General features: G+C 43.1%; 1 protein-coding gene and 1 long non-coding RNA gene across 2 annotated transcripts; one reads left to right on the top strand and one right to left on the bottom strand.

The window, feature by feature from the left end:
• Positions 1-4409: 4409 nt before the first annotated feature.
• On the bottom strand, positions 4410-12386 carry LSM8 (LSM8 homolog, U6 small nuclear RNA associated). The gene is made up of 4 exons (XM_041727867.1): positions 12234-12386; positions 11751-11791; positions 7946-8073; positions 4410-5168 (listed from the first exon to the last, which is right to left on the bottom strand). The coding sequence occupies exons 1-4, from the start codon at positions 12262-12264 to the stop codon at positions 5078-5080; spliced, it is 291 nt and encodes a 96-aa protein (XP_041583801.1). The 5' UTR covers positions 12265-12386; the 3' UTR covers positions 4410-5077.
• A 46-nt stretch (positions 12387-12432) lies between these two features.
• Positions 12433-26218, top strand: LOC121474765. Its single transcript, XR_005983519.1, has 3 exons — positions 12433-12535; positions 16076-16125; positions 24561-26218. It is a non-coding gene; the product is annotated as an uncharacterized LOC121474765 (long non-coding RNA).
• Positions 26219-27638: the final 1420 nt, after the last annotated feature.

The raw sequence follows: 27638 nt of genomic DNA, 5'->3' as shown, positions 1-27638 counted from the left end.
AATTGAAAATCACCCTAATGAGAAGAGAGAAGCTTTAGTTGAAAGAACACTAGGGTAGAAATAATAGGGTGGGATTTGGATCCTAGTGTTAGCAATACTTGACCTGTGCCACTTTTGACAAGTAATACATCTATAAGATAAAAGGATGTTTGAAAAAAGAAACGTGTACAAAAAGGATGGAAATAAAAGGTTATAACAAAAAATCAATAAAGATGTTTAAAATTGTTTAATGCTATACCTAGGATCTGAACGGTGTCTCACAGAATAGTTCTCAACTCTCTATTCACCAGATAACGCCAGTGGGCAGCGGATGGTATTCTGTTACCTAATGAGAGAAAACTGCTGGTGAATTCCTCTTTTGCCTTTATCCTTAGTGTTACACAACCTACACAGACTCTGCAATCTTAAAACAGGAAAAAGGTTGGGAAAATGATTAATGCGAATTATATCCACTTAAAAAGCAGTTCTAGTCCTTTAAATGAATCCAAGCCCTAGAAGTTACATCCCTGAGTACTTAAGGAAATTGACAAAATAACTCATGAGCTTGGACAGTAAACCTTTGAGTCAAGATGATTTGGTTGAGGTGCTAAGGACAGATACATGCCTCACAAGGACAACCTGTTACTGTCGTTCCCTGGAATATCCACAGTTGCAAGCGTGGTACCTAGTAGACCTTAATGGCTTTACGAACGTCTCTGACAAAATTCCAAAATATACTTTTTTCTTTTGTGGAAACAGAAAAGGAAGCAGTGATCACTAGGAGGCAGCATTGATTCATGAAGAATATGCCCACGTCACGTAATTTCCCTGCTAAACGAGGAATAAAGATCACAGCAAAACATCTGACCAAATTTCACACAAATAATCCCTGCAGACAAGATGGAGAAAAAGGACCATGGATCTTGTAACTAAGCAAATCTGTTGCTGGTTGAATGGGAATTCTATGCTATTTAATGGATCAGCATCAACCTTGCCTTGTCAACTTTGGTTTTTTCAGTCTTACATGTAAACAAATTTTTTTTACTAAATTTGCCAATGACTTAAAAGCTAAGAATAACAGCTCAAGCTAAAAGGAAAAAAAAAAAAAAAGCTCCAAATTCGTAAAATAAAATATAAAAGTGAGTGAAAGTAAATTTATAAAATGAGATCTAGAACATGTAAATTCAGAATGGAGAGATCATAGTTCACAAGTGAAATACCTGTTCTCATTTTTAAACCCCTTAAATCAAGAGTATAGGATTGCTAGAAGACAAATGTAATCATACTGTATGTTTGTTAAATAACGTATACCTCTAACACATTATCTTCCACTTAACCTTAATCCTCATAATGGACATGCTCCATCCAGGTCTTTTACAGAGATGTACGGTAGCCAGAGGCACTCTGAAAAATGAAAGTGGCAAGACCCACATCTGCAAATTTTCCACTTCGGCCTTAGAATACCTAGAACTATTTACTGTGAAATCCCATAAATCATCTCAAAATTTTTAAATGTTGTCTAATTTCATTTGTCACAACATCTAAAACACATGTTGTATTCATGTCTTGAAGGTAAGGATTCTGAAACATAGGTAGGAGTCATCCAGCCATATGATCGGTCTTTTAATAATTGTACCAATTTCCTTACTTAGCTATTTGCTACGTATTCCTTTGTGCCCCATTCCAGGTCTACTGAACCACATCAGCGAGAGAGGGCCCAAGAATGTCTAAAGCAGCTCAGGTAATGATGATAACGACCCGCAACACAGCTTTGCAAACTGCCTTGGATCATGTAAATATTTCTTTCACTCAGACTTCTAATAGATATTTGACAGCAGGAATTTGACACTATACTTTCTGATACGCAGTTTATAAAAATACAAAGACTTGGTCTGATTAGAGCCCTGTTACTTGTGTGACCTCTCATTAAGGCACTAACCCTGCTGAGCCTCAATTTCCCACGTAAAATGGTCACTGTTGAAAGCATCGAGCATCATGCTTGGCACACGGTATCACTCAATCAATAAATGCTACCTGCTAACTTTTGAAGGTGAAGCCCCCGAACACACTATATTGCGGTTAAGGATTGCTTTAGAATTCCGGCTACTACCCAAGTAGGTTCACAGGAAGGTACCGTATCCTTTCTCATCCACATGGGGACTCCTATGTTGCATGTCTGAGAAACACATGGACACAGTCTAGATTTACATTAAATACTAAAGTTTTTATCCTATCTCGTATTAGGTTAAAAATTCTGAATGATTTTATAAAGGTGTTAAGCTGGATACTTAAGTGAAGCAAATTATGGGGATCCCTGGGTGGCTCAGCGGTTTAGCATCTGCCTTCGGCCCAGGGTGTGATCCTGGAGTCCTGGGATCGAGTCCCACATCGGGCTTCTGCACGGAGCCTGCTTCTCCCTCTGCCTGTCTCTCTCATGAATAAATAAAAACTTAAAAAAAAAATTTTTTTTAAACCTGAGGAAGCAGTAATAAAAATTTTTTTTAAAAAACATAAGCAAATATTAATAAAGTTTATCTTTAGGTATCTTATTCTTCTGGCATCAAGATTTGTAATATTTAAGCCAAAACCATCAGCACATAAGGCCACTTGACTTAGCAGAGTGCTTTAGCCTAAAAGCAATGCTTTCACCTCTCTAGAAATGTTTTCTATTTAAAAGAAACAATCGAAGTCCTTTTTGCAGTTAATTGCCCTTTACAAAAAAGTTTAGTGAAAATATCTTGCCAAGAAAAATTTCTTTGATTCATTATTAAGCTAGGCTTAGACAGTGCCTGAATCACAGAACATGGAGGTAATTACAGGTTAAAATTGATTTGAAGCTCTTTATAAATAAAAAGTGATTACAGAGTTAAGTCTCATTAAAGAACCTAAAAAGCCTGACACTGCCTGTTAGTCAAGTTACCACTCATAGTTGTTCCTTTTTAATGCTCATGAAAAAAGAAATCCAATTTGAATTGGTTACAAACACAAAAAGCCTACCCTGTGAACCCAGGAATAAAGAACTACGTATACCATTCGGTGTGTTTTCATTCACTTTCCCCTTAGCAACCATTAATGATAAAAACATCCAATTCATATTTGGGGAATGATTTTCCTGACATCAGTCAGGTAAACGCATCATAAGATTTCAGAGGCTACATCATATTAGAAACTCATTACCACGTGTGGTTGGGGGAGTAGTTTGTCTACTGGTTCATGTGTTCTATCAAGTATGTTGGCAAAATATCTGAGTTGGACTTCATTAGTATTTGAAAACATTTCACTTAGCAAATGAATGACCAGTATTCCCTATTTGATTTTCGGAAATAGTTCACCCATTTAAAATACCATTATTTACTTAAATACACTTGGTTTATAGTCCCTGATTAAATTGCCTGTTTGCTTTACTCACTTTGCATTATTTTCATTTTATTACTGATTATAAGACCTTATACTACAGAACCCAAATATTTATGGTCTCCAACAGTAACTAAACTTCGTCTCATCCTGGGGCAGGCCTGAACATCAGAACGTTAACCAGGTTATGCTAGGAGAGGGTGCCTGGTGACCAGTGAAGAAAATTCTCTCAACAGTTCTCTCCTTACAAGTCTTATTTCTATGAAGGTATTTTCCTCTGGAAAATGTTTTATTTGTGAACCAAAAAAACTATCATATCTAATAGAGTTTTAAAAATTTAAAAATATGAATGAAATCTACCTCTAAACTCTGAAAGGGTCTACTCCAGAAGCCTTTTTCAAATTCCATACAAATTAGCCCTCATCTTTTCTTATTGAGCTTGTATTACTTTTAGGCCAAAGGTCAGCCAACTATGGCCTACAGGCCAAATCCAGCCTGCCACCTGTTACTATAAATGGAGTTTATTGGAACACCGCCACAACCATTCATTTATGTATTATCTATGCTTGTTTTCATAGCAGAACAACAGAGTTGAGTAGCTGTGACAGAGACCATATGGCCCTCAAAGCTTAAAATATATACTATCTGCATTTTTTACAAAAAAGCCTGCCAACCCCTATTGCCAAACACTTTCATAAAGAAAAAAAGAAAAAACTATTTAAATTTTGCTTGAATTACAAGATTGCAAAATATCCTTCTATTTTCTACTCACCACAAAGTTACACACTTTGGCCCCCAGTGAGTTGATGAGAATTTCTGAGGACTAGTCTGGATATCTCAACATTATTTTTACCATGGTTTCTATGGATTCTTTAAAAAGTCCAAACAACTGTACAAGGAGTTTTAGAAAACAGCCTACTTGTAGATGAGGGACATTAGCCACTTAATTGATTCACTCAAGTAATGAACCTATTCTTCTTGATTACTGCTCTAGGAAACCATGTTTATTTCTTTGGTAACAGGTTTATGGAACTAAGGGGTCATGTGAAGTTGCTGACAATAACAGCAGGCACTGCCTCAATAAAAACAAGGTTTATTTACTCATATTTATAAACAACAACAACAAACTCCTTTAATACTAGAAATTCCCCAATTTTTGAGATTAAAAGCTAAGATGGCTTTTAAGACTACATGGAATCCATTTTTTCAGATAATATTCAAGTTTGTTAGCATTTTTCCTTTTCTCAACCAAACACATTTGTACTTACATTCCTAAGGTGCTAGACAGCAACCAACCACCAGGGCAGTGTGACTAATGGGGATGGTTCAAATTACAAGACTTACCTTCCTTAAGACTATCTCTTAAAAATCTGAAAACACATGTATTCTGCACTATTGACGGTATTTGAATGCTTGACTTACATAGCACACAAATTTCTCTTTTTAACTAGTTTTCCATAAATATTAAAATATGAAATTTTTTTCTAAAAGTTTTCAAAGTAAAGAGTAGAGATTTTCATACTATTTAAGAGAAAAATAAAACCAAGCTACCAAACCTAGGATTTAGGGGAAAAAAATGTTTTTCAAGGAAATGTAGAAATATTTTAATTTACATATCATATTACAATGAATCAATATGAAGTCAAAAGTCCAAAATTACATTCATAAAAATTCCATACATCATCCTCAGAATAATCAGTTTCTATACAAAGATTTACAGATGTCCAATGTATCTAATTCTTCCTCAGTGTGCTACTGAGTTTAGAGGTTCTGCTCGAATATTCCCCAAATCAAGCGCAGAATCTGTCTCTTCATCAATTTCTCCAATGACTGCACTGTAGTTATTTAAGGAGAAAAAAAACATCAGTTAAAAAAATGCATTTCTAAATAAAACTGAAAGGACACAGTAAAAACTACTTAAGGCGAAAGCAAATATCATCACTTTTATAAAGCAGTGAATGTGATTTAAGTCACAAATTACTTCAAGAAGTAATTCGAAGGCAACACTGTAAGAGCCGATGTAAAGGACAGATTGCATACAGTGTGATTCTATCAGGAGTCTCTAAAGGAAAAAGACACATATCAGATAGATAACCCCACAGCTTCCAATCCTGTAATTTCATCTCAATCCAGGAACTGTGTTACTACTGTGTTGGGGTTGATCACAAAAGCAAAAAAAAACAAAAACAAAAACAAAAAACCACACAAACAAAAGCAGTATTAGATACGAACATGAAGTGTCCACTATTTGAGTAACTTAGTCACTTCCATGAACCAAATCCATCAGTATTTATATATAACATCCATTAGTTTCCCTTCTAGGATTTCTCAGTTCATTCAATTTAAATCCAACACCAAAAAGTACAAGAAAATAATAGCAATGAGTCCTCAGGTGCCCTAACAGATGGTTTTTCGATGTGACTGGCTAGGTTTAAAGCCAGCAAATCTTTCCTTGATTCAACACTACCGTAACATTAACCTCATGAAGACTATGCTAGGTACCAAGCCATGGCTCTCCAGCTGGATAGTCATGGTCATATCCAGACCATCATGAAACATTATTCCATAAGAAAGTGGTTGTTTAAATTAGTTTGGCTCTATAGATGAAAACTTGTGATAGAGAATTTGCCCAATTTTGCTTTACACTATATAAAGCCTTCAGCTCTCTAATAGAAGTACTAAGCTCTGGGAAAATATATGATCTTTTCTTAATATAAAACACCCATCAAAGATCTCAATTCCACCTTAAAAAATTTAGTATCATTTAAAATCCTTATGGAAGACAGTAAGGTCTGGTACACGTTTTAAAACTAGCTCTCCAAAGGAAAACGGGGAGGCAGCTCTGCAGTGTTTACTCCTATCTGTAGTGCAAATACTCCCACTATGGTCAATTTCAAGCTACACCAACAAGCATCAATCAATTGGCTTGCAAAATTCCTGAAAATATAACAATCAGCTTCCTTGAGCCAGTCAAGCTGGCTCCAGCACACCACTGAATTCATAACAAAGTTTACAATTTTTTAAATTGAAGTTCAAAACAGAAAGGTTTCTTCTTCTTTTTTTTTTTAAATCAAAGTAGGAGAAGGCTTCTTAAAATCAATTAGTGTGTGGGGTGTGTGGGGGTGCCTGTGTGACTCAGTTAAGCACCTGCCTTCGGCCAGGTCATGATCCCAGAGGCCTGGGATGGAGCCCCGCATCCGCTCCCTGCTCAGCGGGGAGTCTGCTTCTCCCTCTCTGTGTGCTCTCAAGCTCTCTTAAATAAATATTTTTAAAAAATCAATTATTAGGCAGAGCCCTAATATAATCATTATTATTCTGGTCAGGGGACCTGGTCCCCATTAAATGCTTTGCCTTTCTTGTGTGTTTTTGTTTTTTTTTTTTACAGCTCACTTTTTAACACCTAAAATTCACCTCTTTTATAAACCCCCGATTTTTTGATTAATCATCAAATAATTTATCCATCTAAAGGTGATTTTAAGATAAATAATTTAAGGGCAGCCTGGGTGGCTCAGCGGTTTAGCGCCGCCTTCAGCCCAGGATCTGATCCTGGAGTCCTGGGATCAAGTCCCATGTCAGGCTCCCAGCATGGAGCCTGCTTCTCCCTCTGCCTGTGTCTCTGCCTCTCTCTCTCTCTGTGTGTGTGTGTGTGTGTGTGTGTGTGTCTCTCATGGGTAGATAAATAAAATCTTTAAAAAAAGAATTCTCAAAAAAAAGATAAATAACTTAAATGAATAAAATATTCTCTCATTTTCTATATCCTATTTGTCTTCCAAAATAATACAAGATGGGCAGCCCTGGTGGCTCAGCGGTTTAGCGCCGCCTTCGGCCCAGGGTGTGATCCTGGAGACCCGGGATGGAGTCCCACATCGGGCTCCCTGCATGGAGCCTGCCTCTCCCTCTGCCTGTGTCTCTGGTGAATAAATAAATAAAATCTTAAATAATAATACGAGATGTGTAATATATCTTTTGCTTCCTTCCAGCCATGTTTTAATTCTATGCTCCCTAGAAAATCGATTCAACAAGCTTCTAGTCCAACTACACTAGCCACATGAGACTATTAAAGGTAATTAAATTAAATAAAATTTAATTTCTTAGTCATACCAGCTTAGTACTCAATAGCCACATGTGGCTAGTACCTTACCAGAGTGGACAACGCAGATAGACATTTCCATCATCACCACGAGTTCTAATGGACAGTAGTACTCTCTGCTGTTGCAGACTTCTCTTAAATTGCTACCACTAAAGTGTATCTTCTCAAACTGCCATAATTGGTATGTCATGTTCACTGAGGCTACACCATAAACATAGGGCATCTTAAGTGTTCCAATTACACAAAGAACTTAATAATGGATAAATATTTATAAATTCAATGCACTGAACATGAATTATTTAGAATTGTTCACACAAGAGATTTTGAAGGCATCCTCAAACCCTAGCCTTGGACCCTAGAAGTGTCTTTACGTTCCTCTAAAATCAGGGGGTATTTTGGAAGAACATTTTAAGAAGCCTCTAAGTAGATAAAAACCTCTTTTCCATATAGCAAACAGTATACACCTCTAATATATTTAACCTGCCTTAAAAAAAAAAAAAAAAAAAGACATATTTTACTTACACATTGTCACCTCTTACGATGTATAACCCTAGCACCACTTGTTCTACTCCCTGTGAAGAGCTGAACACTCGTTCATGGCTTTCATCCAAAATCAAATTAATGGTCTGGTCAAACCCTTTCAGTGTTCCCTGTAAAAACATTCAGGAGAAAAAGACAAACATTCTGGTTTACCTCAGTGTGTAAATTCAAGGACATAAAAATTTTGTAGTGGCCAGCTGTACCAACAGAATATTTGTATTTTTAATTAATTTATTATTTTAGAAGTACTGCTTTTAAATATAAATCCACCGTAAAATAGAATACCTCTTTATAACCAACAGTATCCAGGGACACAAAACTTACCTCTTGGTTTTTTAAGATGGGGAAAAAAAAGCCCACCACACATCTGACCAGTGGATAGAATTGTTCAGTTACAAAGGACACCTATGTCCCAGTGTAAGGAAGGAGCATTAAAGTCCACATAGTCCAGGAGCTAATTTCAGACAAAGACTAAAACAGATGAGATTTAAGGAAAACCATGTAAATATGTGAAGGTGGGAGGCCTACATACCAGCCATAGCAACGTAACAGTATCCCTTCACGCTGCACACTAGCACTAGGCCCCGTGCTATTAAATGCACCGCACACATTATCTCAAATTTTCATCCTTTGAGGCACATACTAGTTACTCTCACTTCAGAGGAGAAAAATTAAGGCCCACAGAGGTTACATAATCTCTCAAGATTTCAGGAGTATAAAGTAGCAAAGCCAGAAAAGGCTAGCTTCAGGGCCAGACCACTGAACCACATTTTACTCCTATGAACAAACAAACATTATTTCATCGTTCTTCAGAAATTCACATCAGTCCCGTTAAGTATATGCAAACTTTCAGACTTCAACTGGTAGTAACAGCTCACACCTAATGAGGACTTACTAGCGGCCAGCGCTCTATGAGCCTCGCAACATGACCATTTCTCCCTTGGTCCTACTACCCAGAATCAAGTCCAACCCAACATCATCCCTCGCTGGCATTTTTGCAGTAGCCTTCTAGCCAATATTCCTGGTTCTACTCAGGACTCCCCGCAGCCTACTCTCAACACAGAAACCATGTATTTACTTACTTAATTTTCCCCAAATCCAGTAAGGTAGATACAAATAGGATTGTAATTATTAGAACCAGAACTTGAAGGAAATATTCAGAGGAAATTTTATGGGAGATCTTTGTTCTGAATAAAGGAAGGTACGGGTCTAGCACAACACAGTAGCTCAGATTCTCTTCAAGTTTCTAAAGAAATATCAACCGTGTTAGTTTTGGTTGGTTAATTCTCTCAAGCTCACTTATTAAACGTTTCATGTTTTGAAAATCAAAATATGTAAAGTCAATACGATAAGTCAATGTAGTTAACACACCTGGTCGCAGCCTCTTAATGTCATTTTACTTGTAAGCCATGTGTCAATAACATACAGGACTACTGAACTTTGGTACTCAAAATGCTCTTTTAAAATATTTTTCTGGGATCCCTGGGTGGCGCAGCGGTTTGGCGCCTGCCTTTGGCCCAGGGCGCGATCCTGGAGACCCGGGATCGAATCCCACGTCAGGCTCCCGGTGCATGGAGCCTGCCTCTCCCTCTATCTCTCTGTGACTATCATAAATAAATGAAAATTAAAAAAAAAAAATAATAAATAAATAAATAAATAAAATATTTTTCTTTCTATAAAATTAAAGTAATTCTCAAAGTTATAATCTATTCTGTTAAAAATAGGAAAATTTGAGATTTCCACCAAGTAAAAAACTATTTCTATTTGCAAATATTTATTAGTATAATAGATGCCTTGAAGCGTTAAGATGAGATAAAAAAAAGTTTCAAACTGTCCTTATTTGACAAAACCCACTAAGGTGCCTTAAAGGAAAAGACCGTTCTCTTGATTAAGAAGGGAGCAAGGCAACTAGCCTCAGCCTTGGAGTCAAGCTGGATTTAAATCCCAGTTTGGTCCTGCCAGTTATTATCCAGGTGGCTCTAGGAAAGGGACTCACTTTTTCTGAACCTGGTTCCTAACCTCGAATTCAAGGATAATTCTTTACAGAGTTGTATCATAGATATTAATACCTGTAAAGTGCCTGGTACATGACTTATATTTATTTTTTTAAAAGATTTTATTTATTTATTCATGAGAAACACAGAGAGAGAGAGAGGGAGAGGCAGAGACACAGGCAGAGGGAGAAGCAGGCTCCATGCAGGGAGCCCGACGTGGGACTCGATCCGGGATCTCCAGGATCAGGCCCTGGGCCAAAGGGGGCACTAAACCGCTGAGCCACCCGGGCTGCCCCATGACTTATTTAATAAATGGTGAAGGCTAACACTTTAATAATAGTCATGGACCCACTGATAAAAATCACAAGGATTAAAAAAAAAACCTGCAGAAAAGGAAAGAGATTAAAACATATGAATTAGATGCAGTTAGAAAACAGAGAAAATTTAACAGCTTTAACTTTTTTGAGGGCAGCCCGGGTGGCTCAGCGGTTTAGCGCCGCCTTCAGCCCAGGGCATGATCCCGGGGTGCCGGGATTGAGTCCCACGTCGGGCTCCCTGCATGGAGCCTGCCTCTCTCTCTATCTCTCTCTGTGACTATCATGAGTAAATAAATAAAATCTTTTAAAAAAGCGGATCATAATTTGTCCTGCAGAAAACAGGTCATACAACCTGCAGATACTGAAAGTGCATTAACACCATACAAGCCTTAACCGTCCTTTGCTGTATACACGTCGTATCGAAATCATAAGGAAGTTTCTAAGAGGCAGACTCAAAATCTCAAAAAAAAAAAAAAAAAAAAAATCCCTATGATTCCTGTAGTGAATGTCAGCCTGGATGGGGAAGGAAACAAGACAATAGGAGGGGAAGAGGAGCATGAAACACGGGCAGATGCCGGAACAGCGGTGAGGGTAGGATCTCCAATTCATCCCGGCTCCCGGAGGCCGTGCAGGTGCCTCGGCTCCTGGAGGCCGTGCAGGTGCATTGGGCTCCTGGAGGCCACACAGATGCCTCGGCTCCTGAAGGCCATGGAGGTGCATTGGGCTCCTGGAGGCCGTGCAGGTGCATTGGGCTCCTGGAGGCCGTGCAGATGCCTCGGCTCCTGAAGGCCGTGCAGGTGCATTGGGCTCCTGGAGGCCGCACAGATGCCTCGGCTCCTGAAGGCCGTGCAGGTGCATTGGGCTCCTGGAGGCCGCACAGATGCCTCGGCTCCTGAAGGCCGTGCAGGTGCATTGGGCTCCTGGAGGCCGCGCAGATGCCTCGGCTCCTGAAGGCCGTGCAGGTGCATTGGGCTCCTGGAGGCCGCACAGATGCCTCGGCTCCTGGAGGCCGTGCAGGTACATTGGGCTCCTGGAGGCCACACAGATGCCTCGGCTCCTGAAGGCCGTGCAGGTGCATTGGGCTCCTGGAGGCCGCACAGATGCCTCGGCTCCTGGAGGCCGTGCAGGTGCAGCAGGGTCCTGGAGGCCGCGCAGATGCCTCGGCTCCTGAAGGCCGTGCAGGTGCAACAGGCTCCTGGCGGCCACGCAGGTGCATTGGGCTCCTGGAGGCCTCGCAGGTGCATTGATTGGCTCCTGGGGGCCGCGCAGCTGCACCGATTGGCTCCTGGAAGCCGCGCAGGTGCAGCAGGTGCCTCGCAGCCCACGTTTCTGGGTGGAAAGCGCGGGTCGGCGGGCGGGCACCGGTCTGCGGGCTGGATGGGAACAGAGCCGCGGCGGAGACCCCGCGGTCAGAAGCCCGCCCTGCGGACGTACGACCCGAGAGCGTGCGGGGACACAGAGCGCCTCGGGACTTACCACGATCATCCTCCCATCGGAAGTGATCACTGCCACGGTTCCTGGGAAGCCGAGTCAAGGAAAGCGCGCTCGGAGCACGGAGACCAACACCGGGCAGCCGCCGGCCGGGGGGCTGCGGGGGGCTGCGGGGCCCAGACCCGGGGGCGGCGGGAAGACGGGGCCGGCCCCGCCCTCGCCCTCGCCCCGGGGACCGCCGCCCGCCGCCCGCGGCCGCCCCGCCGCCTCCGGAAGCAAAACCCAAACCGCGGGCAGCGCCGCACGGGCCCCCCCCAGGCGCATCCGGGCGCATCGGGCGTGCTCGCGCCGCAGCCCCCCCCCCCCCCGCCGAGCGCAGGCTCCCGCGGCCCCGGGGCCCGAGCGCATCACGGCTGTTGGCGGGGGGGGGGGGGGGTTCAGGTAACTAGAGAAGGCGCCGCGCGCCCAGGCCCGAGCGCCCCGCCCCCGCCCCCGTCCCCGCCCGCGGCAGCCGGGCCCCGAGGATACGGTTGATGTAGTTCTCCAGGGCGGACGTCATGATGCTCCGGCCGCCGCGCCGCACAGCCACCCGGGCGACCGCCGCAGCGGGAAAGGCCCGCCAGGCCCCGGTCGCGCCTCCCGCCCACCAGCTATCGCGAGACTGACCGCGCCGGGGCCTGCGCGCGCCGGAACCGGAAGGAGCGCGGCCGACCACGCGGGGGGAGGGGGGCTTAGTGCGCGTGCGCAGCGGGCCTCCGCCGCGTTTCCGGCCGGCGACCAAAGCGAGCGGCGGGCGGAAGGAAGGAAGGAGGCGGCTTCCCGAAGGCGGGGTAGGGAGGAGTCGGGAGAGCGAGGGTCGTAGGGCAGCAACGAGGGAGAAGTCCTGGCGGAGGACGCGAAGCCGGCTGTTCTCACGCCAAGGAGGGGGAGAGATGCGTGTTGCTGTGAAGCGCGGGTGCGGGGAGGCGGAACGACCCTTGGGGGTCGCCCCCACGGGCCGGGAGGTGATGCTGCGGAAGTGAAGCGGTGGCGAGGGCGCATGCGCGGCTGCTCCCGGGGGAGGCCGCGGGGCCGCCTCCAGCGCCCGGGGCTCCAGCACGCATGCGCGGCTGTTCTCGGGAGAGGCCGCAGGGCCGCCTCCAGCGCCCGGGGCTCCAGCACGCATGCGCGGCTGCTCTCGGGAGAGGCCGCAGGGCCGCCTCCAGCGCCCGGGGCCCCAGCACGCATGCGCGGCTGCTCGGGGGACGTGGGCGTCCTTGCAGGGGGTAGCCTTGGCCCACCTGGGTACGCCCGCGTGCCCCGGGGAGTCCTCGCCCGTCCCACTTGGCCCGCCCTCGGGTGACTTCGAAAAGGGTCCCCGTGCAAAATGGCGGGAGCCTTGGGGTTTACAGGATCCTTTTTATGGTTATTAGTTAGGCTTCTGATCTCTTAGGTGGAGAACGGTGAGTTTGAAGTAGCCTGCAGTGTCGGCCGTTTCTTCTTTTTTTTTTTTTTTTTTAAGATTTTAGTTATTTATTCATGATAGAGACACAGAGAGAGGGAGAAGCAGGCTCCATGCAGGGAGCCCGACGTGGGACTCGAACCCGGGACCCCGGGGTCGCGCCCCGTGCCGAAGGCAGGTGCTAAACCGCTGAGCTCCTCGGGGATCCCCCTGTTTCTAAACAGCCGCCCGGCTGTTTGTTCTGAAAAGCCACACCCCTGTTGTCATTAGAGCACACCACGAAGTTACCTGCAGCTCGCTCCCAAAGGGTTGGTGCCTTGTATACTGAAAGCTACTCTGTCCCGTTGGGAACCACAGAGTCGGGAACAAGGTGGGGAGAGTCCCGTTGTTCTTAGGGGGCAGAAGTGAAGGTATCTTCCATAAAGGGGGAAAAATGTAGATACCGTATGATTTGCAGACGTTAGACATTGGGATAAAAGCAAAGCAAAGTACTCCTTAGTGATAAATGAGGTATCGTTAGTAAGGAGGGTTTTTTTTGTTTTTTGTTTTTTTACGATTTTATTTATTTATTCACGGGAGACAGAGAGGCAGAGACACAGGCAGAGGGAGAAGCAGGCTCCATCCCAGGAGCCGGACGTGGGGCTCAATCCCGGGACTGCGGGTCACACCCTGGGCTGCAGGCGGCACTAAACCCCTGAGCCACTCGGGGATCCCCTGTGCAATGTTTTTAAGATGAATAATAGTCCGTGTAGTTTTTCATCCCTTAGACTGCTTTATGTTTCAAAGGGTCTGTTGATGTTATATATGTAAACTTAAGGAACTAATTTTATCAGGAATACATCCCAAGTGTATGACCATGTGTAGTTTCCATTAAACTAACCTGCCAGATAAATAGCAGATGTGTAGTGTTTATGGAGCATCACAAAATCTCTGGTTTGAAATTTTTTTTTACGCGTCTTAAAGCTGCTATGTTTCCTGCAGTCCCGGAGGATCACAGATGCTGAGAGAAAGCCTCTAGATAAAAGTCCAGTTAGACCAAAAAATGAGTCCCACACAGATAACCTTGGGGGTGCGTGGACATGAAGAGTTCAACACCTCACATAGGAAAATTAAATTATAGCAGAGGGAGAGGACGTAAGCATCTGACAACTAAAAAACTAGGGGGCACAGTGAGGCCTTTAGTTTCAGTCCAAACCTCTCAAAGTGCTACTCATTTACATGATCCTCTATTACTGTGAAAGAGTCACCCAGCGGATGCTAGAATAGATACTTCTTTGATCCCATTAGTTCTGAATCTAAACCCTAAGGAGAAAAGTAAGTTTTGCTTTCATATTGAGTTCATTAAAGACTAGCCTCATAGGGTATCTGTCTCCCAGCCCGAGTGCAAGCCTCCCCCTCATTAGTCATCCAGTTGCCTGTATCTAGAAAGACAGTCAAGATTTATCAAGAACAGGACAGAAAAGCTAGAAAGGAGAATCCCTAGACCTTTAACATTCTGGGAATTCCTCTCAGTAGAAATCAGTGTCCATAATATGGCCTCTGGATGTACTGCTTAGGAGGATCTTACCTGAGAAGCAGGACCTACTTCATCCCTTTGTATCCTGTGTTCTTTGGTTAAGCTGAAAAATCAGACTCCTACTAGGGTCTGGGGAGACTGAATTTGTGCTTTCCTATGAATGGCCCATGGAAAATACTACTTTTAGCCCTAATATAATACGGACTTTCATTTTTATTTTTTTATTGATTTCCATTCCTACGAGTTCCGAAAGTGTCAACCAGTTGTGTCATCCAGTTAGCAATATGTACTGAATAGCTTTTTCTAGGGTTTTCCAATTCAGAAAAGGACATAAATCATGGTCTCTCCTTCCAAGGAAATTCCTGAATAAGTACAGAACTTTAATTATAAATGTGAAACCGTTATTAATGGAAAAACAATAGGTCAAATTATAGGGAAAGATAATAGATGTGGGAATATTAGCTCATTTAACAGTATAAATTCCAAAATGTTTTTCATATTTCGACTTTTGTCTTTTAAGGTATTAAGGTAGTCACTTTAAACTCCCATTTGTTAAGGGATGGAAAAAAGAATCAAATTCAACTGACATGGTAATTGAAAGGCAGGATAGAGGGCAGCCCGGGTGGCTCAGTGGTTTAGCACCGCCTTCAGCCCAGGGTACGATCCTGGAGACCTGGGATCGAGTCCCATGTTGGGCTCCTCGTAGGGAGCCTGCTTCTCCCTCTGCTTGTGTCTCTGCCTCTCTCTGTCTCTCTCATGAATAAATAAATAAAATCTTTAAAAAAAAAAAAAAAAAGAAGCAGGATAGAGTCATGAATAAGAACACTAACTCCGGAACTAGCAAGCCTGTCTAGATTTGGATTCTGTGTGATTCTGAGGGGATTACTTAACCCTCTTGCCTCAGTTTCCCCAACTGTAAAATGAAGATATTGATACTTACCTCATCAAATTGTTGAGGGACTAAAAGTAATTTTGCTTAAAGTTTGGCATATAATAAGCACTTAATAAATGTTAGGATTACCGAAGGACATACAGCCCAGGTAATAACCTTTCTCCCAGTCCCAGAGCTTATTCCCCTACAATACTCTGTTCACAGCTTTTTTCCTAATTGGTCAAATTGGATGTTTACACATTTTAAGTGCTAAAGGAAGGGCAAGAGGCATATGTGTTAGAATCTTGGATGGTTTTAGGAGTAGCATAAGCATAAGGACTTGAGGAACCCCGGGGGGCTCCGTGGTTGAGCGTCTGCCTTCAGCTCAAGTAATGATCCCGGGGTCCTGGGATCGAGCCCTGCATCGGGCTCCCCACATGGTGCCTGCTTCTCCCTCTGCCTGTGCCTCTGCCTCTCTCTGTATCTTCTGTGAATAAGTAAATAAATCTTAAAAAAAAAATGACATTCATTTTATCTTAAAGGTCTGAAAAGCCAGTCTATCTCAGGAGGTCCACTGGTTCACTTTATAAAGGTAATGCATATTATTATAAATTATCAATAAAATACTTTTATAAGTATCTTATAAAATACTTGGATTACAGTACACATAAAATATATATACTTCCATTCATCTTTTACATTATTTTTATTTTGGAAACCCTCACAGTGATACAAACATTTTAGCTACAGGTGCTGTGTACATTCCTGTAAATACTACATTAAAAAAAAAATAGCTCAGTTAAAATAACAGCTGAAGGGAAAAAATAGATCTGGAAGGGACCACTCAAAGCCTGAACTGACCTAGAGTAGTTCTCTGACTTTGCTCTCTTTGAAATCTCCTGGAGATCTTAGAAAACTGATGCTCTGGTCCCCACCCCCAGACGTTCTGAATTAAATGGTATCAGGAGAGAGGCTGGGCATCTCAGAAGCTCCCCAGGGGACTAACGGGAAGCACGGTGTGGGAACCACTGAACGGCATCCTTAACAGGGACAATCCCCCAAAAAACAGAAAAGTTATCGTTACTTATTCACCCTTTAATACGAGTCGAAGGTAGCCTGAAAAATGAGTTCATAGGAAAGTTGATACTGCCGAGTGACGGAAGCAAGAGCAGGACATTTCATCAGCCGTTGCAGGAGGAGAGAAGCTGTTGCAGACCTTGCACCGAATGTAGAGATGCTGGAGATGGCTCTCTGCATGATTGTCTGCTACGGCTTTTGCACAAAGATTTAAGAGACCTGCACACTACGCCCTATCAAAGTGGAGCACCGGGCTGAGCTGGGCCAAAGGAAGAATGGGGTGCCTGCCACGCGACGGGAGATGTCATCTGGGGACTGTCTTCCCCCAGGCCTGGTGCAGTCATGTGCTCAGCTGCTTGCTTTACATTCAACTGTTGTTTCTTGGTAGCACAAGACCGGAAGTACTAGAAAAATTAAGCATAAACCAGCTCGCCTTCCATGTTATTCTAACATCACTCTCCTATTATCACCTGAGCTGATTTGTATTCTACAGAACAGTGCTGTAGGGCAACAGGCTGTCACTGTTCCACAGAGAATCTAGGCCTTCTATATGGTTAATCTGCCCCTGTCTACTTCTCTCCTCCTGTGGTCATCCTCGGCACCAGGTTGGTTTTTTGGTTTTGGTTTTGGTTTTGTTTTTTGGCAGGCAGGTCTTCAGCCTCTGCATCTGCCCTAAGAGGATGCTTGATTTCGTACGGAATGGGGTGGCTTTATTCAAATAACAAGTAAAGAGGACGTCTAATCCAGATGGAGCACTCAGGCCTGAGCCTTTTGATCTCTTTTAAATAAAAATTATCATGAATGTGTTTCACTATTACAAAGCAAATTAAGAAACATCATTTTAAGCTGAGTGCATGTACTTGTATTTTGTTATTTTTGCTGGCATTTAAAGCTTAGTGTCTAGTGGCTTGGATTATTACACAGGTAAAATTGTCCTTTTCACAGTGATTTTGGCACAACAAAGTGGGAAAATAATACTGAACACAAATTACTTCTAAAGAAAAAAAAATATATATATACACACACAAACACACAATGGGATATTACTCAGCTATCAGAAAAGACTGAATAGCTACCATTTATATCGACGTGAATGGAAGTGGAAGGTATTATGCTGGGTGAAATTAGTCAGAGATAGACAATTACATGGTTTTACTCATGTGGAATATAAGAAATACTGAAAAGGACCATAAGGGAGAGTGGGGGGGAAATAAGAGACAAACCATGAGAGACTCCTAACTCTGGGAAACAAAGGATTGCAAAAGGGGAGGGAGGTGGGGGGATGGAGTGACTGAGTAACGGGCACATGATAGTTTGAGCACTGGATGTTGTACTGTGTGTTGGCAAATTGAATTTAAATTTAAAAAATAAAGATACTTCTCCTATTAAAAAATTTACTTTGACTAGATCTCTGGACTTTAGCCTAAACTCATTGCTGAATAGTATAGTCCACACTAAAGAAATAGATTGATTTAGACTTGTGACATTATATTAAGAGGGATCAATTTAGAAGTGCCTACCTGACTCTGTAGAGCATGTGACGCTTGATCTCAGAGTTGTGAGTTTGAGTCCCACGTTGGATATAAAGATTACTGAAAAATTAAATCTTAAAAAAGAAGAGAGAAAATGTATTGGTATCCTTGGGGGAAAATACTGAAGTTAGGCTATGAAGGATGAATAATGTAAGAATGTACAGAAAGATAAATGGAGTGGTAGAGTGAAATACATGAGTTATATTGACAAAAGCTAACTTTTAAAGATTTTATTTATTTATTCATGAGAGACACAGAGAGAAAGAGACAGAGACACAGGCAGAGGGAGAAGCAGGCTCCATGCAGGGAGCCCGACGTGGGATTCGATCCCGGGTCTCCAGGATCGCGCCCTGGGCCAAAGGCAGGTGCTAAACCACTGCGCCACCCAGGGATCCTGACCTTTAATTTTTTAAAAAAGATTTTGTTTATTCATGAGAGAGAGAGAGAAACAGAGACATAGGTAGAGGGAGAAGCAGGCTCCCTGCAGGAAGCCCAATGCAGGACTTGATCCAAGGACCCTGGGATCATACCTTGAGTCTAAGGCAGAAGCTCAGCCACTGAGCCACCCGGGCATCCTTTTACGTGGACTTCTGTTAAAGATCAGAAGGAACTGATATCCAAGAATACACTCAGGCAGACTGACATTTTTGAGGTATCAGTACCACTGGGAAGACTAGAAGAAGCAAAGTTGGTATTGTGTTAGAAAAAATCATCCCCATCCCGCCTCAAAGATGTCCACATCCTAATTTCTGGAACCTATGAGAATGTTACTTTGTATGACAAATGTCTCTTCAGATGTGATTAAGGTTAAGGACCTTGCGATGGGGTGAATCACCTGGATTATCCAGGTTGGTCCACTCTATTCACTTGAGTCCTTAAAAGTGAAAGAACGAGGCGAAGGGGTGGGTCTGAGAGATGTATGTGAAAAGGACTGGTTCCACTGTTCATGGTTATGAAGTTGGAGAAAGGGGCCCATGATCCAAGGAATGAGGTCGTCTTTAGCTGGGAACAGCCCTTAGTTAAGCCAGCAGGAAAGCAGGGACCTGGTCCCACTGAGGCTAGGGACTGCGATCTGCCGGGAGGCCTAGTGGGAAGGAGAGGGATTGTCCTCAGAGCCTCCAGAAAGGAGCACCTTCCGCCAACACCTTGATTGTAGTCCAGTCCGCTCCATGCCAGACTTCTGGCCTATAGAACAGTGAATAGCTTTGTTGTTTAAGCCTTTAGGTTTGTGGTAATTATTATATCAGCAGTAGAAACTAATGGAGATAGTCAATGTCTTAATTTATTATCTTCCTGGATGTTGACTAAAGAAAGTCATTTGGAAAATCAACTGTACTGTACCTGAGAAATTGGAGCATATTTGATTTTGGACCACATATACGCAACTTAAGTACTATTGCTCCTGGCCCTCTCTCTCTGGTACAGAGTCCCCCTAAATTCTAAGCTTGCCCCCAGAATTTCCTCCACAGTGGAATTAAGTAAAACATGGATTTCTTCAGCCCAAATTACTGTTTACTTCATGTGTGTGTTTCTGACTCGTCATCCTGTCCTCACGATAAGGTGGGGGGCAAGGAGTGGTACATGCTCAGCCTTTACTGAAATGTTCAGTGTTCTTGATCAAGCACCCACAGTCTTCTCAGGCTCCATCTCTCCTGTGAACATGGTCCATGGTTCCAGTGTCTTTGGGTTTTGTCTCGATCACAGAGCCAGTTTTTGAACCTGGGACGTCAGGCTCCGCTGTACTACACTGCAGTTTTGTTGTTGTCCAAGGAAAATGCCCAAGAGAGTGAAGGAATAAAGACTATGGTATAAACAAAAGGTCATTTAAGGTTAATGGCCCAGATGTGGGCACTTGTAACTCTTCAGATTTCTGGTTAGGACACTTTAAAAAAAAACTTAATAACAAGTTCCTCTGCTGCATTAATTCTGGTTTTTCTTCTATATTAGGCATCATCTGTATTATTAATATTCAACTTTTCTCACAGTGGTTGGCAAACTGTAGCTCTCAGACCAAATGTTTTGTAGGAACACAGCCACACCTACTAATTTATATATTGTCTGTGGCTGCTCTTGGGGGACAGTGGCAGAGTTGTTGTGACAGAGGCCATATGGCCCACAAAGCCCTAAAATATTTACTGTCTGGCTGTTTGCAGAAAGTTTGCAGACCTTTGTTTTCCAGTGTGAACAAATGAGATTCTAAAGTTTTTTGTTTTTTTTTTTAAGATTTTATTCATTTATTCATGAGAGACACAGAGAGAGAGAGAGGCAGACACAGAGGGAGAAGCAGGCTCCATGCAGGGAGCCCGATGCAGGACTTGATCCTAGGACTCGATCTGGGGACTTCTCCCGGGACTTCCAGGATCACGCCCTGGGCTGAAGGCAGGTGCTAAACTGCTGAGCCACCCAGGGATCCTCTGAAGTTTTAATATCAATATGAACAAATTGTCCTTTATAACGTTTGCACAACTTCCACCAGGAAAATGAGATAATTCATCATCCTGATAAGCCTTAGGTATTACCATAATGCCCATTTTGACCAGCTTTGGGATATGAGTCTTCCATTTTTCTGAATTTAATAATTTGTACCATGAATAACAAAAAACAAAAGATTAGACTTCAGAAGTATGTGTTGTCTGCCTGCCTGCCTTCTTTCCTTCCTTCCTTCCAATTGTTGGCATTTTAGTCCAGAATGGCAGAAACGTTTTCCAAGTCATTACCCCCTGTGAGCATGACTCACGTAATGGGATTTTTCATGCATAAAAATAATAGAAAATAAATAATTGTCTGCCTTTTAACATACACATCAGAAACTAAAACCCACAGACATGTCATGATGCAGTAGAATAAAGGAAATCAGCGGAGAGTTTTTTTGGAAACAAAAAGTGGTAATTTGAATTAAACACACTTTGTCAGGGATGTTAATCATTGCTTTTCGGCTATTCAACGTCAGAAGGTCTGAGGTAGAGCTCAGTACATCAGGTACTCTTGTTTCCTGGTCTTTCAGGAGGAGAGCACCAGGCTCTGCTTCTGACTGTCAGACTTTGAATTGGGACCTACAGCGAATGCAGTCTTGTGGTCACAGCAAGAGCGAGTCCACTAAGGAGCCATACTACTGATGCCCCTGGTGGCCTCCGCTTGCTCGGTCGGCACTGGGGTCCACACGATCCTAACTGACCCAGCTTCAGCTTCGCTGTGTGTTCTGGGCATGCTGCAGGGCTCCGTACCTTCTGACTCCTATTTCTCCAGCCTGTCTCACAATTACAGAGCTACTGAATATCCTGTAATAACTAACCCTTTCCCGGTTAAATCAGCTCAAGTGCATTTCTGGTTTCAAACTGACAACTGAGAATGCTGACTGTAGAAATGCTCTAGCAGTGAGCTACAGTGATCTTCAGACTTTTTTTTTTTTTTTTTTGCTTATTTCTTATACATTTTTATGCATTTTTTTTTTTTTAGTAATGTCTATATCCAAAATAGGACTTGAACCCATGACCCCGAGTTCAAGAGTCCCATACTCCACCGACTTAGCCAGCCAGGCATCCATCTTCTACGTTTTTTCAAACTTTAAAAAAAAAAAAAAACAAGCTACCTTATCCAAGCTTACTTTAAAACTCTACATTTTAATATCATAGATTTATGAATTACAAAGAATGTTATTTCTACCATATAGTATTTTGTGTATGTGTTTTAAATATGTTTTCATTAAAAGCTTGACGCTGCAGATTTGACTTGTAAGTTTATGGCAAAGCCATTATCAGACCCATGAGCTGACATTCTTTTCAGTGTAAGGTGTTAGGAATTCTGTGAGAACTGAATTTCCCTGCCCATCCTTTCTAGGTACGTTGTGGATATAAGGCCCCAATCAATCTCATGTCCCTTCTAACTTAATTTCTAGATACATAGGTTCCTTGACAGCCATTTTCCGGTTCTCTCAAAACTATTTCAGGGTGGGCAGCCCGGGTGGCTCAGCGGTTTAGCACTGCCTTTGGCCCAGGGCATGATCCTAGAGAGCCGGGATCCAGTCCCACGTCGGGGTCCCCGCATGGAGCCTGCTTCTCCCTCTGCCTGTGTCTCTGCCTCTCTCTCTCTCTCTGTGCCTCTCATGAATAAAGAAATAAAATCTCAAAAAAAAAAACTATTTCAGGGTGCTCCAGTGATTTTCACTTGTTGACATGGGCCTCTGGGTTTGAGGGCTTTTTCTGGAACCCTGTCTGTGTAGGGATAGGTTGGAAATGCTAGGAGCTTAGCACCCTCAGAGAGTGGTCTTCAGTCAGTGACTGACAAGCTGGGTTTACAAATACCCCCTCATCCAGGTGGGATAATTCAGTTGGGGTCTCTCCAGTTATTCAGTCCCGTGGCCGCAGTAATAGTGCACCTTTCATTGGCTGCCTTCCTTTTCCTGTGACACTTCTCTCCCCCTTTAATGGTTTCCCCTAAATAAACTACTTGCACTTGAATTCCTGCCTCAGGATCTGTATCTGGGAAAACCCCAACTGAGAGATCATAAATACTTGGGTCTGCATCTCACTTGAGTTTGAGGATAGCTGCAGCCTAACCACAGCCCTTGTCGTCATCTGATTTCTCCTGATCATCTTGTACATGATGCAAAGGACAGGATGGGGCTTCTAGGCAGGCCCCCTCGGCAAACAACCCCTGCTGCCACCAAAGTTGCTCTGAAGTGGGATATTCACTCAAAAATGAGAGACCTGTGCATGGTACCTTAATGAGGCTGCTGCACTGAAATTTCAGTTAGGCTCAATGACGTAGCAAGAAATGAGGGCAGAAATTACTCCATTGTCTGACTAGGACATAGAAAACTTTATGGAATAGACTCTTGACTTCAGGTTGTTCCTTCAAAAGTCTGAAATGGTAGAAAAGGTGAGAGTGAGCCCACAGTTCAGCGCTGCTCTGACCTGCTGACTCCTTCCTCTGGGAGGGTGAGATCCCCAGACTCCAGATGAGCCTCCTGGTGGCCACAGTGACTGATCTGTGTCCTAACCTCCTGTGTAGCCTTTGCTCCATTTGCTTACTGCTTCAAAGGCCAAGTGAAAGCACCATTGAATCAATCGGAGTGGCCGTTCTGGCCCATCGGCCCGTGGTCTGGCCTCAGGTAGGTGCCAACAGTAAGCCTGTGCATCTCCCAAACGTCGGGCTCTTCGGGTAGACATTTGGCCAAGTCTGAGCTCACCTTCCTCCTCAATACCACAGCGAAGTAGTTAGGACATCCAGAAGCCCGCGCCAAACTCAGTGCGGTGATCTGGTGGTGGAAATGAAGGTCTGAGCCACCCCGTGCCTCTTTCCCGGAGTAACTGGGGGTGGGGCGTTGAGTTTGCAAAGGCTTCTTCGGTTTTCCTACTCATTCTAGTAGGCTCAGTCGGTTAGGCGTCTGACTCTTGATTTTGGCTCAGGTCATGATCTCACGGTCATGAGATCGAGCCCCACGTCTGGTTCTGCATTCACCGTGGAGTCTGCTTGTCTCTCTCCCACTATTCGTTTCCCTGTTTATGCTCTTTGTCTGTGTGTGTCTCTCAAATAAATAAAATCCGTAAAAATAAATAAATAAAAATCATACTGAGATGTCGACAGTGCACTCCACCTTTCCGTGAGACTGGCCTTGTTATATTCCCCCCCCCCCTTAGTCCTGGGGTCTCTGCAGACCTTTCTATATAGAAGAATGTCTTCTGTAGTTCTTAGGAAGGGGCTGCCTGGGTTGGGGGCAGCAGGCTCCCAGCTCAGTGTAAGTGAGGGCAAAACCCAGCCAACCCACGGGTAGACAGTATTCTGGAAAAGAGTGCAGGTCTAGCCTCTGGAAGTAAACGCATGTGAAGCCAGGAGAGCGGTCCCCCAAAACTATTAAAGCAGTCTTAGGGGACCTGAGTGGAGCCCGGAGTGTCCACTCTAGTAGGTGATTCAGGTTTTTTGTCCGCTTAAGTTTTGGGACTATTTGAAGTGGGAAAATATTAGGAGGATCAGAAGATAATTACAGTTTGGCAAAAGAGATTTTAAAAGTACGTTTCTACTTGTTAGCGAGTTCTACAGCCCCGGAGCACATTCACTTGCGATCACGGCGATCTTCTGTCACACCGGGATTATAAAGAAGAAGAACTTGTAGAGAAAATTATGCACTACATAGAATACATCTTTTCGTGACATCATTAACAAAGTCTTATATCTGAAACATCTGTTGGCAAACTTGACCGTTGGATTGCTCTTTAAAATAACATGTATCCGGGTTTGCGGTGAGTTCTCCTAGCTTGAGGACACGGACGTCATACCAAGAACAACTCAGATTTCTCTAGTTATGCCTAAGGTGTCTCATGCAGGATTTCCATCTCCCATTCACAGTCTTCCGGTCATTCTGGGAGTCCGTCTCGGGTGTTTTGCAATAATTCACCAGGGGTCTTGTCTTTTCTTTCAGATTTCTTACTGATCATGGAGGCTGAAGAATTTTCTTCAAGGTGACCCTTTCCACCCGTGACTCATGCCTTCAGTGACAAGATGAACGCCTCTGGGAGACTGGGGAAAAGGGGGACTTTTCCCCCAAAACTTCTAGAGCTTCAGATTGTCAAGGTTGCCGAAACGGTAGTCTGTTCTCAGTGTCTTTCCTGAGCTAAAACTGTATCATATTCAGATTGTAAGCGTTTCTGTAGCGGGGCCTGTCACTGGTTTCTGAAGGAGGGCCGCATGGGTACCGAGTCAGAGAATCTTTGTGAAAACAGCTGTTTCTAGCTTCCGTCTGTTCCTGCCTCCATGCTCCCAGGGTTTAGACATTACCGTGGGGAAGGGTGAAAAAAAAAAAAAAGATTGTCTTCTTTTCTTCCCCTCATCACACAAAGGAACTTAGGCAAATAGATGATGGCAAACACTTGAGAAATTCTCAGCCTGACCTGATTTCTAGCAGTTGATACAGCTTAATCTTAAATGTGTTTCCCTGACACCTCTCCAAAGAAACACACACACAACAGAAAACTGTAAATGTAATTTTGCAGTGGGATTTAACTAGTCCTTAATTCACTTACCTAAAAATCTTTAGTTTGACCTGCCCCCCCCCAAAAAAGAAGAAAAAGTTATTTGATACAGAGTATCGAATGAATAAGACAGGTTTTTTTTTTTTTTTTTAAGAATTTTACCATTCTTCTGGAGGATACGGATGGATGTATAGATAGATACACACCTACATACATATCTACAAACAAGGATTAAAGGTTTTTGGTTAAACAGCCCACTTAAGATCACACAAACACGTGTGATGTTGAACTAAACCAGAACTCCGACCCCTGAGCACAGTACTTTCCTCCAGGGTTCCAAATTAGCTCCTTACATTGGCTGAGAGTCTTTTGGTTGCAAATAATGGAAAATGTGAACCAAAGCGGAGCAGCAAAGGGGAAAAAAAAAAAAAGGTAAGGTATTTATAGATTCATGCAACCAAACTGTCCAGACTGTACTGATTTGAGGCCTTCAGGGGAGTCTTGATTCATGGGTTCATGATGCTGTCAAGATACCAACTCCCCTCTGATCCCTACAGCTGTCTTCCTCCAGGTGCTGGACTGTGTTAGGCTAGCACCCCTCCTGGTGGCATTAATGGGCCTCCCCTTGTTTGGGTCAGATCCCTGAATCTTTCCCAGAAGAGCAAGGAAACTTCATAGGAGGAGTCTTTATTAAGTCACATATCATTGGTCAAAATCTGACACATGCCCCTCCCTGAACCAGTCAGTGCAGGATGTTCTGCTGGACTCACCTGGGGGTGGGATCAGCACTCAGACCACACAGCTGCTTTGTGCTGGAATAGGGTGAGTCCTGTGATAGAAAACGTTTGGACAAAAAAGGAAGTGAATCCTGAGGAAGCAGCCAACAGATACCCACTTTTCCCTAAGAGCTGTTTGAAACCAATGCAGCAAAGCTCCAAAGCTCTGAGTAGCTCATAAATTCAGTTCTATTGAGCTGAGTCATGTTCCCTATATGTATGTAATACCTGTAGTATCTAAAATATTAAAATGTCTATTTTTTCCTTTTGCATTTGCTTGAGGTTTTTAATATAACCATGAATCTAAGTTTGGAAATAAAGATTTAAACATATATGGCATTTACAATTGCTGTCCTTAGTGAGAAATCCTAAGAATCTTACAGCTTAGTATACATTTTTTTCCTAGGGACTCATGGTCACAAACTTCCTGGACAGTGAACATAACCTAAGGCTGCTGCTAACTCAGGATAGAGAAGTTTTTTTGAGGCTTTTCTTTCTGCGTTGCCTGCACCTAATCAGCTCTCCTATATATTTTCAAGCAACCTCTGAAAATACACTCTGTATCTTTCCCAACAAACCCCATAATTCCTTATTCTGTTTTCCTGAATAATTACTTTCAAACGTTTTTCCATGTCTTAAGAGTGCACAGTGAATGAACCGAGCTGTGCGAAATAAACATTTTGTTGTTAAGTCCAAAAGAACTATACCTTTATGTCTAAGAAAATACTTCAAAACTTGCCACCTACACAGCAGTAAATCGTTTAACGATACAGCCCTTTATTGCACCATTAGAACTCTTCTAGAATTCCACGAAAGACTTGCCAGATTATTTCCATGGAAATTAGTCTCATTTTAGGGAGGTTATCCTAAGGAACATTCCATATTGTTAAAAAAACAAAAAACAAAAGAAGTTCAACTGAGTAAGCTGTATTGGCTTTATTCCATGATTCATGAATCAGGCACCATCCCATCTAGGAATTGCACAAAATGGAAAGTTTTTATAGGTGGGAAGGTGAGACAAGAAAGTCAAAAGAGTGTTTTATTTCAGGAAAAATTACCTTCCCTTTGGGGAAGGCCAGGGGGTCTTATCAGGCTGATTACCTCACTAGTGCTGACCAGGAAATTCCAAACTGCTCTAAAATCCCACTCCTGGAGGAGGCCGAAGGTTAGATAGTAAGTTGGTGGGGCTTAGCAAGTGACTCTGTTTGGGGCTTATTGTTCCTTTTAACAACATAAGCAATTTGTATTTTCTACAACTTTTTAAAAGTTTTTTAAGAACGTGGAACCAGCATTCACATCAGGGTCTGATGAATCTGAGCAGTGCTGGTGTTCTGTGTGGGCCGACCAGAATGTCCTGTTTTAGCAGCTGCGATAACCAGTGGTGGCATATACAGATGGACAGTAGTCGTGAAACAAACTATTGAAGCCTGTTATTTCTATTATTCTCTTATTATTTTTCCTTCTGCCAAGGATAGCCTGGGTTGCTAAGTAATGGTAGGTAATATAAAAATATCTTTTACAAATAAATTTAGGTCACAAGGTGAGTTTATTTGAATAAAAATGACCTAACGAAATTCTATGTCCTGTATTATATATTGAGGTGTCCTCAGGTTAAGTCACAGTCATGAAGATGGTGTAGGCATGACTGGGAGGGATTCAGGGAGCGCGGACTTTGCCCTTCAGCATGTGCTAATGGACTCGTATCTGCAAATGAAGTGTTACCTTCCATGGGGAGGTGATCCTAGGCCCCTC

Source organism: Vulpes lagopus, chromosome 13 (assembly GCF_018345385.1).
Source record: "Vulpes lagopus strain Blue_001 chromosome 13, ASM1834538v1, whole genome shotgun sequence".
In the NCBI taxonomy this organism is placed as follows: domain Eukaryota; kingdom Metazoa; phylum Chordata; class Mammalia; order Carnivora; family Canidae; genus Vulpes; species Vulpes lagopus.
This window is presented reverse-complemented; position numbering and strand designations above follow the sequence as displayed.

What these genes read in the sequence shown, in the direction of transcription:
- LSM8 (XM_041727867.1), bottom strand. Translation starts at nt 12,264, where the DNA reads ATGACGTCCGCCCTGGAGAACTACATCAACC. An exon ending in CCTGGAGAACTACATCAACC is followed by an intron (nt 11,792 to 12,233) that starts GTATCCTCGGGG and finishes TCGGCTTCCCAG; the next exon opens with GAACCGTGGCAGTGATCACT. An exon ending in CCGATGGGAGGATGATCGTG is followed by an intron (nt 8,074 to 11,750) that starts GTAAGTCCCGAG and finishes ATGTTTTTACAG; the next exon opens with GGAACACTGAAAGGGTTTGA.